This window comes from Chiloscyllium plagiosum, chromosome 15 (assembly GCF_004010195.1).
Source record: "Chiloscyllium plagiosum isolate BGI_BamShark_2017 chromosome 15, ASM401019v2, whole genome shotgun sequence".
Taxonomy (NCBI): Eukaryota; Metazoa; Chordata; class Chondrichthyes; order Orectolobiformes; family Hemiscylliidae; genus Chiloscyllium; species Chiloscyllium plagiosum.
In genome coordinates, this window is record NC_057724.1 from 61,985,168 (window position 1) to 62,001,825 (window position 16,658).

Sequence of the window (16,658 nt, forward strand, 5' to 3'; positions counted from 1 at the left end):
TCAACAAGGGATCAGTCATTGAGAAGTAAGATGGGGAGAAATCTCTTCTCTCAGAGAGTTATGAATATTTAGAATTCTCTACTTCAAAGAGCTGCGGGCATATATTCCAGACTAGTGTTGATAGATTCTTGGATACAATGTGAATCAAGGGATTTGAGAATAGGGTGGGAAACTAGTCTCTGCATAGAGATTCAGGCATGATCATATTGACTAGCAGAGCAGGCTTGCATGGTTATATATGACCTGGCCTTCTGATTTCCTATGATCTGACTACATTCTGCTTTTAAAATGATCCTTTTCAGCTGGTATCCAGCCATGCTCTTTCTTTGCACAGTAAATAATCAATGAATCACTGTGTCCTGCGCAGGTTTTCCAGGAGAACAAGGCTTACCAGGAGCGGTATCAGAAATTATACTCGCATCACCAGTCCCCGGTCCCCCAGGTCTGCCCGGACCTGCTGGTTTATCTGGTTCTTCGGGAAATCAAGGTATCCCTGGTTATTTAGGATTTCCAGGTATGTTTAACTTACTGTTAGATCACATGTTTTCAATGTCATTGCTTTAGTTGTATTTCACAGTCAATCAAATGGTTTTTGCTCTAGCAAACAGCTCGGGGTTATGGTACAGAAGTCAACAACACAAAAATCAGACAGAAGATGAGCTAAATCTAGACCTTGTGGTGAAGTGTCCTGCCCGGGTATGAACTTGTAATATCCTTTTTAGAATGTAGGAAGAAGGTAGACTGAGGGAGGTGAGGCTTGTCTTCACTTTATGGTGGATCACCTGTCTGGTCAGGAATCCATTGGGTCTAATGGGATGAGAAAATTGGGCAGAGTCATAGAGATGTACAGCATGGAAACAGACCCTTCGGTCCAATCCGTCCATGCCGACCAGATATCCCAACCCAATGTAGTCCCAATTCAAAACGATCTCAAGTTTCGAGAAGCAGTGATGTCATTAAGCAGAAAAGAGATGGGTACTTACTTAGCAAATTTAGTTTTTGTATATTTTCAGGCTATCAATGGTTCAAAGTCATCCCAAGCTGCTGATGCAGCCTCAAAACAGCCCAAGTCAGAGAAACATTCACTTTTCCTAATATTAATTTGAATCAAGCCCCAATTAGAGTCATAGAGTCATAGAGATGTACAGCATGGAAACAGAGTCTTCGGTCCAATCCGTCCATGCCGACCAGATATCCCAACCCAATCTAGTCCCAATTCTGTCATGAGTAGACGTCCTTGTTCTGCAGTTCTGCAGTTCCCTGAGTTATTAGCTCAAACAAGTGCCTGGTGGAAGCTATCCAGGGAGATGATGGCCCAGTGGAATTATCAGTGGGCTATTAGTCCAGAGACCCAGGTAATGCTCTTGGAATCTGAGTTCAAATCCTGCTATGGCTGATAGTAATATTTGAATTCAAATAAAAAAGAATATTTTGGATTAAGAATCTAATGAAACCATTGTCAACAAAAGCCCATCTGGGTCACTAATGTCCTTTAGGGAAGGCAATTGCCAGAATTTGTTCTCACATGTTGGAGTATAAATAGGTTAGGAATTTACCCCATTCTCTGGCTATTACGTTGTGGATACATGAGGATTCATCTGACAGAATGTAAATGTTCTAAACTTATAAATAACTTGAGGGTAGATTATTCTATTCAGTGTTCCCTCGCTGGCACAGAACAGCATTGTGGCTCATAATACACCATTATCTGGTTCCACTTCTAAGAAGCTGTTGTGCACACCAGGACATTGAACCCTGGTGTGATTATGTTCCAGTTGTGATTTGCATTGTTAGAATATAGAACGTAGAACAATACAGCAAAGTACAAGCCCTTTGGCCCTCGATGTTGCACCGACCTGCAAAATTAATCTGATGCCCATCTAACCTACACTGTTCTATCATTATCCATCTGTATGTCCAATGCCCATTTAAATGCCATTAGTGTCGGCGAGTCTACTACTGTTGCAGGCAGGTACTCCTCTAATACTCTCTGAGTAAAGAAATTACTTTGATATCTGTCCTATATTTATCACCCCTCAATTTAAAGCTATGTCCCCTTGTGTTAGCCTTCACCATCTGAGGGAAAAGGCTCTCACTATGCACCCTATCTAAACCTCTGATTATCTTATATGTCTCGATTAAATCACCTCTCAACCTTATTCTCTCCAACAAAAACAGCCTCAGTTCCCTCAGCCTTTCCTTGTAAGACCTTCCCTCCATACCAGGCAACATTCTGGTAAATCTCCTCTGAATCATTAGCCCAATATTCTGCATTCCTGTTACTTCTTCCGAAGTGAACTACCTCACATTTTTCCACATTAAACTCCATTTGCCATTTCTCCGCCCAGCTCTGCATCTTACCTATGTCCCTCTGTAACCCACAACATCCTTCATCGCTGTCCACAACTCTGCCTACCTTGGTGTCATCCACAAAATTACTAACCCAGTCTTCTAAGTCAATGTTCAGATCATTTATAAAAATGACAAATAATAGTGGCCCCAAAACAGATCCTTGTGGCCCGCCGCTGGTAACTGAATATTTCCAATAAACCAACACCCTCTTTCTTCATCAGTTAGTCAATTTCTGATCCAAACCGCTAAATCACCTTCAATCCCAAAACTCTGTATTTTGTTCAATAGGCTACCATGTGGAACCTTATCAAACGCCTTACTGAAATCATATACACCACACCAACTGCTTTACCTTCATCCACCTGTTTTGTCACCTTCTCTAAGAACTCAATGAGGTTAGTGAAGCACGACCTACCCTTTGCAAAACCATGTTGACTATCCCTAATCAAAATTATTCCTTTCCAGATGATTATAAATCCTATCTCTTATAACATTCTCCAACACCTTACTCACAACTGAAGTAAGGCTCACAGGCCTATAATTACCAGGGTTGTCCCGACTCCCCTTCTTAAACAAGGGAACAACATTTGCTATTATTCTGGCACTACCCCTGTCAACAATGATGACATAAAGAACGAAGCCAAAGGCTCTGCAATCTCCTCCCTGGCTTCCCAGAGAATTCAAGGATAAATCCTATAGTCTTAACTATTTTCAGATCTTCCAAAGTTGCTAAAACCTCCTCTTTGTCAACCTCAATCCCATCTAATCTTGTAGCCTGTATCTCCGTATTCTCCAATATGTATACTGACAAAAAGACAATTATGTAGCTATAAAGGTGTATGGGTGCAGTATTACAACAGGACATCTCAAACTAGCTCTACTTTGATACCAACTTAAGACTATTGCTTGCCTCCCTGTGAAAAATGCAAGCATCCACACTGCTGCAATTATGTTGATGATAAATATTTGTTGTCTTCATTATTAATTTAGGTGTCAAAGGCCAGCCTGGGAAATCAGGTAGAGTGGGACCAAATGGTTTACCTGGCCTTCCAGGTATGTCAGGAGATCCAGGCCTGAAGGGATATCCTGGACCACCTGGATTAGAAGGTAAGCCAAGTATGGAAACAATTTAAAGCTAGCTCTCTGTGCTTAAACTCAACAAGATGGTGCTATCTTAACTCCTGAAATAACTTCATCAAGTTTGAAGAGATATGGATGCAGAATTACATTTATTGGAAATGTTTCTCATGTTGTTGTCAACATAGAACAGATTTTTGAATTCATTTTGAGATTCCTTTGTACATGAGCTGCCTGAACATCTTGCCACCAATGCAGTTTGTGGAAAATGATCATGCTCATCATTATGTTATTATTTTAAAATATGTTTGCTATACCATTTGACACCCTGTCACATGTTGCGGTATTAGGACTAGTGACCAAGTGCTAGAACAGTAGCTTGATACTGATGAGAGCTTCCAGCCAGTGAGAGGCTCATGACAGCTGATAATGCTACTGGAATCACCAAAGGATCCAATCAGATGGGCAAAGGTGGAAGAGGAGTGGTACGGTGGCTTAGTGGTTAATACTGCTGCCTGACAGTGCCAGGTTCAATTCCAGCCTCGGGTGAGTGTCTGTGTGGAGTTCGCACATGCTCCCCTTGTCTGTGTGGGTTTCCTCTGGGTGCTCCAGTTTCCTCCCATAATCCAAAGATGTGCAGGTTAGGATGATTGGCAGTGCTAAATTGTCCACAGTGTTCAGGGACATGTAGTTTGGGTGCATTCGTCAGGGGTAAATAGATCTGGGTAGTTTACTCTTCGGAGGGTTGGTGAAGACTTGTTGGCCTGAAGGGCCTGTTTCTGCACTGTAGGGATTCTATGATTATATAGGGATTGTGGGCCAGGGACCGTGAGCAAAGGAGAAGGGTCAGCACCAAGGCCCACCTCCTCAAAAAAATGGGTCCTCCCCCATCCCGAAGAAGCTCACGAGTGACCCTGTCAGAGTTTACTTTGTACCCTCCATTATGGTGAGCTGCCCACCTGGCACTGAGTAAAAATCAATTGCCTATTTAAGGGCTTTGATTGGTAACAGGGTATAAAAGCAGTCTGTAGGAGAGTTAGGAAGGTGATGGGCTCCTTACCTGCCATCTTTCTGCCAGGTGAACCCCCTCTCCACCTGCCATCCCCCTCTGCCTGCAAACTCACCACGAGGCAGCACATTGAAACCCACCTATCTCTTCAGCTCCCTGGTCCTCAGTTCTGAAACTCTCTCCCTAAACCTCTCTGCGTCAATCAGCATCTCCAGCATTACAATGCTCCTCAAAAACATTTTTTATAATTTGATTGATAATACTAATACCTCTTTATCTGACTACTTGACATTTTTTCTGTCTGCAGTTCTCTAGCTGAAGCCTAAAGGTTTGGCATATCTCCCTTGCATTGGCAGTTGATTTGGATATGTGAATTCCTCCACCTGACATTTTGGCTGGACCATTTTAGTTTAGACTGTTTCTTGTAAACCTGCCTTTCAAAATACATCACTTCTCATTTTACCATGCTAAATTTAAATGTTCATCTGTTTTGTTTCTTGGTCCAATGGGATGTGTGCCTTACTGACTAGTCCAGCATTTAATTCCCTGTCTTTATTACCTTTGAAATACTGGCAATAGGCAATTTTCTTGAAGTGCTGCTGTCGATTTTCCATAGATACACCCATGGTGCTGTTAAGAATGGAGTTTCAGAATATTGACTCCGTGATAGTGAAGTAATGGTGATATATTTCTAAGTCAGGATGGTGTATAGCTTAAAGGGGAAATTGCAGATAGTGTTCCTCCCATCTGTCTGCTGATCTTGAGTGTCCAGCTGGTAGATGTTGCATATTTGGAAGGTGCTGTTGAAAGAGCCTTAGTGTGTTGCTATAGTGTGTCTTATAAATGGTATAAACAGAGACCACTATGTACCTGTTGTGGAGGTGTCAGTCAAGTGGACTGCTTTGTCCTGAAGGCATGCTGTCCTGAAGTGTTTGCATGCTGTTAGAGTTGCACTCATCCAGGCAAATGAACATATTCCATCATACTCTTGACTTGTACCTTCTAAGTAACAGATATTCTTTTGGGAAATAGGTTCTTTTATTTGGAACAGAAGAGACTTGGGGGGACATGATTGAGATATATTAAGCAAAGGCCTCACTTGAAGTACTGTGAGCAGATCTGGCAACCACAGCTTTGTAAAGATATATTGCCCTTGGAGAGAGTCAAGAATGATACCTGGACTTCAGAAGTTATGTTATGAGGAAAGATTGCACGCATTAGGCCTGTTTTCTCTAGAATTTAGAAGGGTAAGGGGTGATTGATCGAAGCCTACAAGATATTAACAGGAAACGAGAGGATAAAGATAAATTATTTCCACTGGTTGGGGATTCTGGAACCAGGAGGCATTGTCTGAGAATTGGGATCAGACCATTCAGGAGAGATATTAGGATGTGTTTCTACACACAAAGAATGGTAGATGTTTATCAATCTCTTCCCAAAGTTGCACTGGCTGCTGGATCAGTTGTTAATTTTAAATCTGAGATAGATTTGTTCTGTTAAGCAAAGGAACTTGGGTTTATGGCCAAAGACCTTATGGAGTTATCAGATCAGCCATAAACCTATTGAATGGCTCAAGGGCTGAATGAGGTAAAAACAATGACTGCAGATACTGGAAACCAGATTCTGGATTAGTGGTGCTGGAAGAGCACAGCAGTTCAGGCAGCATCCAAGGAGCTTCGAAATCGACGTTTCAGGCAAAAGCCCTTCATCAGGAACTGCTGTGCTAATCCAGAATCAAGGGCTGAATGGCCTACTCCTGTTCCTATGTTTATATGTGCACATGTGATGCCAAGGCTCTGGGCCAAGTGCTGGCAAACGAGATTAGAATAGTTAGGTGTTTGTTTTGACTATTGTGGAGATGATGGGTCGAAGGGGTCTTCCTCTTTGCTGTAGATTTCTATGAGTCTATGACTGTGATTCTATGAATTATTTGATCATTGTCTGGCCCTTGTGTAATATGAAGGTTAATTGCGACTTATCAGCCAGCAATTGTCCAGGTCATGCTACATATTGACGCTGACTGCTTCAGTGTCTGAGAAGTTGCAAACAGTGCTGATGCCCGTTAATCATCAGTCAACATCCCCATTTCTTATGACCTTAGGATAGAGGAAAGGTCATTGAGAAAGCAGTTGTAGCTTGTTCAGTCTAAGTCACTACCCTGAGGAACTACTTCATTGATGTTCTTAATCTGATGTGATTCACTTTAAAGAACCACAACCACCTTTCTTTATGGAGAGCTTTCCCCAGTTCCCATTGACTTCAGTTTTGGCTCCTTGGTCAAATGCTTGGCTTCCACCCTCACCCTTAAATTCAACTGTTTTATCCATGTTTGGAGAAAAGATATTTTACATCCATCCAAGATGGCAGACAGGAGCCCAGATTAATGTCCGATAGTCAGCACTTCAACAGTGCAGTACTTAATGGAGTTGTCAGTTGAGGCTATGTTCTCAAGTCTCTGGCATAAAATCTGAATTTTCATCTGCCTGACTCAGAGTCTGGAGCACCACCATTGAGTTCCAGCTTGCGGACAGCGTAAAGCTGAAATAAATTATTGCCATTAGTGTGGATTTGAATTCCGACATTCATGCAGAGTTTGCATCACTTGAGACTTACATTAACTTCAATAATTGCCAAAAGCACAGTGGTATCCACATCATATACGCAAGAAAGCAATCAGTAAACATATGGCCTTGGTATTTTGACATTTATAAAACCACAGAAATAACCACTAATTATTTCTTCGTCCCTGCCCCAATTCGCAACAGGTAGCCCTGGGAAGCCGGGAACAGCAGGACTTCCAGGAATGCCAGCTCGTAGTGTAAATGTGGGCTACACGCTGGTAAAACACAGTCAATCAGATAGCGTGCCTCCCTGCCCATTGGGAATGAACAGATTGTGGGATGGATACAGCTTACTGTTTGTGGAAGGTCAAGAAAAGACTCATAACCAGGATTTGGGTGAGTCCACAGACACTATGCCACAGAGCAAACCCATTTATCCAGAAATGCTGCTACAGTCATTATATTGTTTCAATTTTGCCTGAAAGTCCTGAAGTTCAATTAAATGTCTCAGCTACATTTCCCATAAGTTGCTCAGGTGTCTCCGTTTTCACATTTTCAGTTTTCATCAGCAATAAATTGGCCTTTTGGGAAGAGACCTCTGCTTGAAATTTCATGGGAAACACCAAGTACACTGCATTGCACTGCATACAGTGGACCTGTGCACCACTTACTCTGTTATTATCTACAGGGGACACTTCGTCTGGTGTCCACAATCCCATTACTGATGAAGCTTTTTAAACATTCTATCGAGTAAGGTTGCCAAACTTACCCTGGCAGATGTCATCACATGATCTCTTGCCTTCAATAATCACTCCCTCAGACTCCTACCATTGGTTGCCAAATACACCAATCATTGTGGAGTTCCATCCTCCCATGGTTTGTTGATTTGTCCTGGTTTTGACTTTTGAAAATCTGGTCACCCTAAAATTTGTGAAAGCCAGGAACACATCAATGTCATGATGCAAAGTACCAAATCTCAATGAGACAGTGTGAGAAAGCTGCAGTTTATGCCTCTGACATCAATATCCACATGAAGCCAGTGTACCATGGCTATAGCTCATGATACCCAAATGCTTGTAGACTGTGGTTAAGTACTATGTATGAATTATTTCCACAGACAGGGATCTCAACATGCATTATTATGGCAAAAAAAATTAAAAGCAACAAAAGGAAAAAAGAACATGAATGTGAAGCAAAAGTTGGTCATTTGACTCTTGAACCTCCCCTGCTGTTCAATCTTGTCTCTGCTACTCTCTGGGGAAGAGGATTCCATAGACTAACAATTCTAAATGAGAAGGATTCTTTTCATCTCAATCTTAAATGGGAGGGATCTAATTCTTAATCTGTGTCCCTGGTTCCGGTACATGGAGTGGAATACCCCATGCTTAAGGCACCTGGAAGAAATTGGGCCTGAATTTATCTGATTATTGATTGCATTTTAAAAGTCAATCATTGATGGTGAGGAATGAGGTTTATGTCATGCACAATGGTTGAATATAGTATTGCACGAGTGACCATGTGAAATATTCTTGAAACCATGCGAGACAGTGTACAGGATGCAATTTTAAAATAATCTCGTCTTTGCTGTTCTGCAGGAATGGCTGGCTCATGCTTGCCCCGTTTCACCACTATGCCTTTCCTGTACTGCAATGTTGATGAGGTGTGCCACTACGCAAACAGGAACGACAAGTCTTACTGGCTTTCTACCACTGCCCCAATCCCCATGATGCCTGTCTCCAACCAGCAGATCCAACGCTACATCAGCCGCTGCTCAGTCTGCGAGGTGCCATCTCAGGCTATTGCTGTGCATAGCCAGGACATAACCATTCCACAGTGCCCTGAAGGCTGGAGGAGTCTGTGGATAGGTTACTCTTTCCTTATGGTTAGTGCTAACTTCTTTTGGCAGTAATTGGTCCTGCCATTGGCACTTCACTTGTGTTAAACAAGGTGTGGGAGGGATAGAGGGCTTGAGTCAGCAGCAACAAGTATTGCAGGTAGGGTCAGCTCTGCATAAGCTCCTGAGGAGGCAACACCCTCTTCCAACTCTGCTGAACAGGTCAGGAGACCAGGTGCACAAAGTTATTGGCTCATGCAAAATCTATCCCAGTTATTAAGCATTAAAATGTGGATTTCTTTCCATCAGTTTTTTTCTCTTTTCTACCTAGTGGACAGATTGTATTGCATCGTTCAAGTGCCCATTCTTTATATAGATGATGAGTGTCCACAAGTCAATTTATCTTGGGTCCATAGTCAAAGTTTATCGGGCCTTATGCTGATCTGTCTTGTATTTGCCACTATGCCCTCTATTATTGTATGAATGCACGTATTTATTTATTTAATTTTCACACCCACAAGGTTGAAGGAGAAAGTATGCATAGTTTTAGAGTCATACAGATGTACAGCATGGAAACAGACCCTCTGGTCCAACTCGCCCATGCCAACCAGATATCCTAACCTAATCTAGTCCCACTGACTAGCACTTGGCCCATATCCCTCCAAACCCTTCCTATTCATATACCCATCCAAATGCCTTTGTAATGCTGTAATTGTACAAGCCTATTCCATTTTCTCTGGCAGCTCATTCCACACACACACCACCCTGTGTGTGAAAAAGTTGCCCCTTAACAACAATAACATCCTCAATAACAAGGAGGCATAATTTTAAAGTGAAAGGGAAAAGGTTTAGAGGCTGTTAAGGGTCTGAAGTGTATCGCTTGGGAGGGTAGTTGAGATGGGAAACCAGATGAGCATTTGAAGTGTTCTAACATTTAAGACAAGGGACCTAATGAGACAAAGTGGGACTAGTGTAGGGAGCAGTATATTTTATGTGGTACAGATTTGATTCTTCCCTAGTGTAATGTTAACTCATTGCCTGAGTTCACTTGTCCAGTTCACCCCACTTTAAATTTTTTTGGCTGTCATGTCTTCAGTTAGCATGAGATAAGACTTCCACGTCCCTTCAGGGACAAGTCCTGTTTCATGCAATTCCTGACCAACTGGGGTCCAGCAGCTCTGCAGCCTCCACAGTGCCAATCAGAAATGGTGGCCCTTCTTGGTACTGCACCCAAAGTCAGCTATGGACCTGGATCTCCAGGATCTCAGGCAGGCCCCAGGAAGGTGGGTGAGATGAGGCAGGGTTTCAGGACATGTTAGACAGAGATGCCGAACACGGGAAGACATAACTACCAGGAGCCTGTCAGCTTTCAATTAGCACCAAGACAGAAAGTAGGCAACTTTACTGGGCCGCAGTGCACAGGGATGAAACCTGGCATTTCCGCATTTCACACATGCCTGCCTGTTGAATCTAATGAGCAGTGAGATGAGGCCTCTCAGTAGCAATTAGTTTGGTATGCTTGCCTTCATTAATTGGTGCATTTAACGTAGGAGTTGACATGTCATGATGCGGCTATATAGGACATATTGGAGGCCATTTTTAGAATACTGCGTTCGATTCTGGTCTCCCTGCCGTAGGAAAGATGTTGCTAAACTTGAAAGGGTTCAGAAAAAATTTGCATGGATATTGCTAGGATTGGAGTGTTTGAGCTATAGGAAGAGGCTGAATAGGCTGGGGCCGTCTTTCCTTGGAGCGATGGAGGTTTGTGCAATCATGAGGAGCATAAATAGCTAAAGTCCTTTTATGACAGTGGGGGAAATAGAGAGCATAGGTTTAAGGTGAGAGAGAAGGATTTAAAAGGGAGCTGAGGGGCAACTTTTTCACGCAGAGGGTGGCGCATGTATGGAACAAGCTGCCAGAGGAAGTGGTAGAGGCTGGCACAATTACAATTTAAAAGGCACCCGAGGGATGGGTACATGAATAGGAAGGATTTAAAGGGCTGTGGGCCAAATGCCAGCAAATAGGACTTGATTAATTTAGGATATCTGGTCGGTGTGGACTGAAGGGTCTGTTTCCATGTGGAAACCTCTGGCTCTAGTTGCCCCTCAAATGCCTCAATAGAATCATGGTGGATGAACACTAATAAAATTGCAGCATTGGAGAAGAAGGGGTAGAACTAGTACAGCATCAATAGTTAAGCAGATACAATACAGTCCACCTTTTCCTGGCCAAGAGTGGTTAATAGCACCACAGCCTTATTACAGGTGGCAGTCATCACTGAAAGAATGCAGTCGCTCGAAGTATCTCTGCTGTCACTCACGTGGATTCTTTCTCTTTCCAGCACACAGCTGCTGGTGCTGAAGGTGGAGGCCAGTCTCTTGTCTCGCCAGGCTCCTGCCTGGAGGACTTCCGCTCCACCCCCTTCATCGAATGCAATGGCGCCCGCGGCACGTGCCACTACTTTGCCAACAAGTACAGCTTCTGGCTGACCATCGTGGAGGAGGGCCAGCAGTTTGTGGAATCGCCACCCTCGGAGACGCTGAAAGCGGGTCAGCTGCGCACTCGGGTCAGTCGCTGTCAAGTCTGCATCAAGTATTTGTAGCGGCCAGCTTGCTCAAAGCTGCCTGACTGGCGTGACTGTTGGTCTGCTGACAAAGGCCTTTTTGATGAATCACCAGCCAGTTTTACAAACTTTGTAAATTAGGAGGAGAAGGTTTCTAAAACAGATTGTATTTTTAAAAACAAATGGCATAACTTGATTCATACAACTATGCAAAGTCCCCCCCACCCCATTTTATTAACCTACTAAGCTTCCACTGAACAAATAAAGGACCAGCTAAAGTCATTATTTACTGGGCCTGCTCTGTCCAACTTATTTAGTTGCAGTTTATTTTCAGTAGCTTCTTTAAGACTGATTAGGCTGATGCCATGCCTGAGTATGGTATAGTTGGAGTTCACTACATTCTAAAAAGGTGTAGGATGTTGTGAATTCATTTGTGAATAGTAAAGCTAGGGAATGTCTCTTAAGCATCTCATGTCCGTCTGATGGGCTGTGCCACATGATATGCTACCGCCCACTTGTAAGAAAATGCCAGCTCTTCCACAGGCATTTTTGAAAACTGGGCATGGGGTTGAGTTATTTTAAGACATCTTTGCCAATTGTGTTTCTTCATATTCCTGACTGTTCAGTGCAAACTGTTAATGCTCCTATAAATTATCCCTGGCATTATCACACATGGTGCCCTTCTCCAAGTTGGCATGACACCAAAGCATTTTCCTTTTTGCCATTATATTACAACTTATCTCGGTTGCAGCTTCCTTCCTCTAAGCTGTGTCCCAAAAGGCTTACATCGGGGCTAGGACAGAAGATGGCAAGCTTTAAGGCAAGAGAACCCATTTTTCAAATTTAGTCAGAAACAAATATCAGAAGAGATGTAATAATGTTACTCAGACACCAAAAACAATGAGAAAGAAGATAAGCAGATTCCAAAAATATTTGTTTATTGAATTACTTTTTGAAAGTACAGTGTTAATAAAATAAAAAAATGAAATAACTAATTTAATTGCCCAAATAAATGAGTTTGATCAATTTAGGTTGGGAGTTGCATGCATCATTAATGAGTTGCATGTGATTCAAGAACCAGAAGTTACAGACAAGGAGACAGGGCATAGGGATGCTGAACAAAAGATGTCTGACAGTTCAAAGTGGTTGCAATTCAATGTTAGCTACTGAAGATAAACTGGTCTATGTTTCAAAGGCTTTTATATATATACATACTGTAAATACATTTGCTTTATTGTGAAATTTAATTTTAAAAGATGTGTGCTGACCCAACTTCCCCATCCTCATTATAAAAAAAACTAAAATGTACTCTTCTGAAATAGGAATGATTTGTGTAATTCTCACAAAGAAAAAAGTATTTTTAAAATACTCATTTTGCAAGATATTTTTCCGCAATACAAATTGTGTGCGGGACTAGGTTTAAAACTATCGCGTGCACTTCCTAGATCATAAGCCACATTAGAAAAGGGCTGTAGAAGGAATAGCAGGAAACTAAAAATATTGTGGAGGTTCACGTTTACTTATCACAAAGATGCTCTTACAGTTCACGGCTACCTCAGAAAGTGAAATTGTTGCCTTACTTTCTTTCTGCTACCACAGAATAGATCTGAGTCATTGAAATCAATAAACAAGTGTGTACCTGCACTGATATATCTAACTGGCTTTCATTCATATTTGCACAATGGAGTTTCTATTTTTTGTGTCTACTCCTTAAAAAAACATACAGTTCCCTTAAGTGGAGAGGTTGTAAATAACAACCAAAGACTGTCTGCAATAGTTAATTATCAAATTTATGACATATAATTGGCAGATGCAGTGAATTTTCCTCTATCACTATTAATCATTAACTCAGAATTCTTTAACACAGAATTATGCCCATCTACGTCCCTCCCTACCCACAGGTCTAAATGGTTTTGGCACATTTTTGGTGCATTCAACTGCTGCATTCACTGTTAATCATTACGTAATATGTAAATTCCCAGGTGTATTCACTAACTGTGTTGCACTGGTTAAAATTTCAGCATTTAGCAATTAGTAGCAAAATAAAAATGAATGGAAATGTGGTATTTTTGCATTCTGGCTTTGATTATAGGTTAAGAACCAGTCAGTAGAGAGATGCCAATAGACAGGGAGGGCTTTATTCTCCTACTTGCTTAGAGAAGAGATTTGGCAGTCTTTAATGAGAGTTTAGAAAGGAACTGGTGCTTGGTATGTAGATCAAATCCAATTAAAAGGGCTCTGTCACACCATAAACTACAAATGCCAGAACTATTATTTCTTCAATCTAAAACTGAGGAACATTTGTTGTGTTGGTTGCATGTGACATCAATTTGAGCCATCTTTGTCACAATTCAAATTACAGTGATTTACTGTCAATCATTAGTATTGCAATGTGGGGATAAATGGTGCTATCAGTTTAGTGAACCACTCATCACTCCACCATTTACAAATCAAAAAAGCCATGGGTCACCAAACTTTTTACTGAGTGCAGAAACTGTCTTCAATGAACATGCTGCTTTTCTTTCAGAGGTAGCTTTTAGTATTACAGTCGAGGGTTTTGTCTTTAATCCAGAATAAGCAATAGGGATATGCCAGAGATAGAAAAGGCAATTAGGCTGAAGCAGAATTTCAGCTAAAAATGGACCTTCATAAAAAAGCTCTGCTTTTGAATTGAATAGCCAGTTCAAATGCACAGTATTTTAGGATGTGGAGATGCAATATTTTGCCATTTTCAAAAGCCAACTGAGAATGTAATTAGAGGCCTGGTAAGGATTTAAATCATGGCTTAAGTTCTGAGGGTAAAATTTCCAAATCCTCAAATGACTTAAGAGAATATTGGAAAATTGTGTGCACTTCAAAACCAGACAGTGGCAAACCCTTGTTGTGCCAAAGAAAAACAACATACTTTTTAAACCCACAAGTGTTTGTATTCAAAATGGTGCTATTTTATATTGCTTCACTGCATTTAGGGTATTCAACCCAATTTACTTATGGCAGGGCATCGTGTATTCAGTATGTAATCTCTTGAACCTGCTTCTGAGTCTCTGAAAACTTCAATCACCACAACCCCACCCAACCTCCACCAATTTGGAAAGAATGTACATTTCAGAATTTAGATGAATTGGTTTTAAGTGTGCTCTTGTCATTGTATCTGGAAATGATTTATGTCTGATTTTAAAGAAAATAATTCCAAACTTTATCTCCTTTTTGTTTGTTGTTGCTTAATACATTGTCACATATAATTACTGTTATCAGGTTTCTATTTTGAATGGCATTTGGTACTACTGAAATTTAAAATTTAAATATTTGTACTAAAAAAAAACTCTGAAGCTGTAGAAATTCAATTTATAATATTTTAAAACAAATAACCAAATGTTAAATGCTAAGAAGGCAACATTGCTTTCCCTAGGCCATTGATGTTGCAGAAATATATAAACTGCCGAATGATAGTAAACAATAAATTCATGTATTCTTGTCAAAAGGACTCTGTAAAGTCTCCTCTGTCTGCTGAATCTAAGGGACTTGCCGAAACTCTGCTTGAGTTAGTCTCAGCTGAGATCCTGGAGGATGTGAGCACAAATGCAACATTATCTTAAATTTGGCACTGATTGGCATTTCTGCTCCAAGTGGAATGGGAATGATAAATTATTGGGTTTTGAAGTCCTTTTCTCTGACTGACATGAAGGCATTTGGCTGGAACAGAATATGGAAAGCTCAATCAAGCTGGAAACACTTGAAACAGGAGACAGTAACCTCTCCAGTCTGGAATGCTTGTGTCCAACACATTTCTGGGTTTTTACATTTTCTGGATCATAGAATGATACTGGAAGGTCTAACCATCAAGTGTGAGATCAGAAAACAATGTCGATGTAAATATTTGCATTAACAAAAAAATGATATAAACAAGAGTTTTCCTCATCTAAACACCTTCTATGGTTTCTTTCCCAAAATATTGTACGAAAGTGACATTGAACAAATGCTCAAAATATTTTCAAATAGCAGTTTTTTTCTGAATGATAGATTTTTGGATTAGAGAGGTTAGAATCTACTAGATTTCCAATTTGAGGGAAGTATTCCATTTCCTAAATTAAAGGTCAGTATTGACATTGATCGAATGGTTATTTTATGTGTTGTATGTTCCATGGAATATCCCTCATCTCAATGAGCTTAAAAGTTCACCAGAAAGTTAAGGATTGAACAAGAAATGCCTCCATAGCCATGTAAGGTAAACGTATACTCATACTAACTTGGTGCCATCTGAGGTAATATGTGAGGTGGAAGCTCCAGCGGACTTCTCCTCTCAGTCTTCTCTCTTGCTGTGAAGAAGAATGGGTTGGTTTCAGCTCTTAAGGCTTTTGTGCTCGTCAGGCATTTTTTTAATGTCTAGGTGCATCGAAGTGCTGAATTTACCTTATGCTCCCATTTCTTTTAATTACACAGAGTAAAGTGGGATCTAAAACCTCATGAAGAAATTTGATTTAACTATCTTCTATTTGCCTTTTTGGTGGTTTTTGGTTCACCAATGCAAAGGTAGCTCATTGAAAGCCTGACCTTCCTAGATCTCCCAGTGTCTGCGTGGGTTTCCTCTGGGTGCTCCGGTTTCCTCCCACAGTCCAAAGATGTGCAGGTCAGGTAAATTGGCCATGCTAAATTGCCCATAATGTTAGGGACTTTAGTCAGAGGGAAATGGGCCTGGATGGGTTACTCTTCGGAGGGTTGGTGTGGACTTGTTGGGCCGAAGGGCCTTTTTCCACACTGTAGGGAATCTAATCTAAAATCTCTGATTGGAAAGCACTGCTCAATGATCTGCCTGTTCTACAGCTGAAAGAAATTTTAGCTGAAGGAAGATTGATGTTCTTCCTAGTCTTGGAAATCTGTGAACAAATTTAGCACTGATCAGAATTCCATTGATTCTATTCAAGTCAGATCTAGAGTCTGATTCTAAGGTAAGACAAGATACAAAGAATTTTGTTGGAGAGTTAGTAGGTCAAACCTGATGAAAATACCCATTAAAGAATCTTCACATTTTGTCTGGTGTTCGAATTTGCAAAAGATTCTGTACCATTCCTTTGGACAGATCAAATCTCCCAAAAACAATTTCTCAATATCCAAAGTTGTTTGGTTATAAAGAATCTGAATCAGTAAGATTCGATAGTACAAAATAAAACAATCATTCTCTTTTCTCCGTGCAACTCTCAATTCCATTCCGTTAAAAATATTTTAGCCCTTTATCAGAAATCCACAGTTGTAATACAATAATGT

At 41.0% G+C, this 16,658-nt stretch overlaps 1 protein-coding gene across 5 annotated transcripts in view; it reads left to right on the forward strand.

Moving 5' to 3' along the window:
- Positions 1 to 14,877, forward strand: part of col4a6 (collagen, type IV, alpha 6) — a 421,315-nt gene extending 406,438 nt beyond the window's left edge. For all 5 annotated transcript variants that reach the window (XM_043705028.1, XM_043705025.1, XM_043705027.1 and 2 more), the window contains 5 exons: positions 368 to 514; positions 3,343 to 3,459; positions 7,204 to 7,395; positions 8,595 to 8,881; positions 11,175 to 14,877. In XM_043705028.1, the coding sequence (XP_043560963.1) occupies positions 368 to 514; positions 3,343 to 3,459; positions 7,204 to 7,395; positions 8,595 to 8,881; positions 11,175 to 11,435 (1,004 nt within the window). In that variant the 3' untranslated portion in view covers positions 11,436 to 14,877. The remainder of the gene's footprint in view (positions 1 to 367; positions 515 to 3,342; positions 3,460 to 7,203; positions 7,396 to 8,594; positions 8,882 to 11,174) is intronic.
- The last annotated feature ends 1,781 nt before the right edge of the window (positions 14,878 to 16,658 follow it).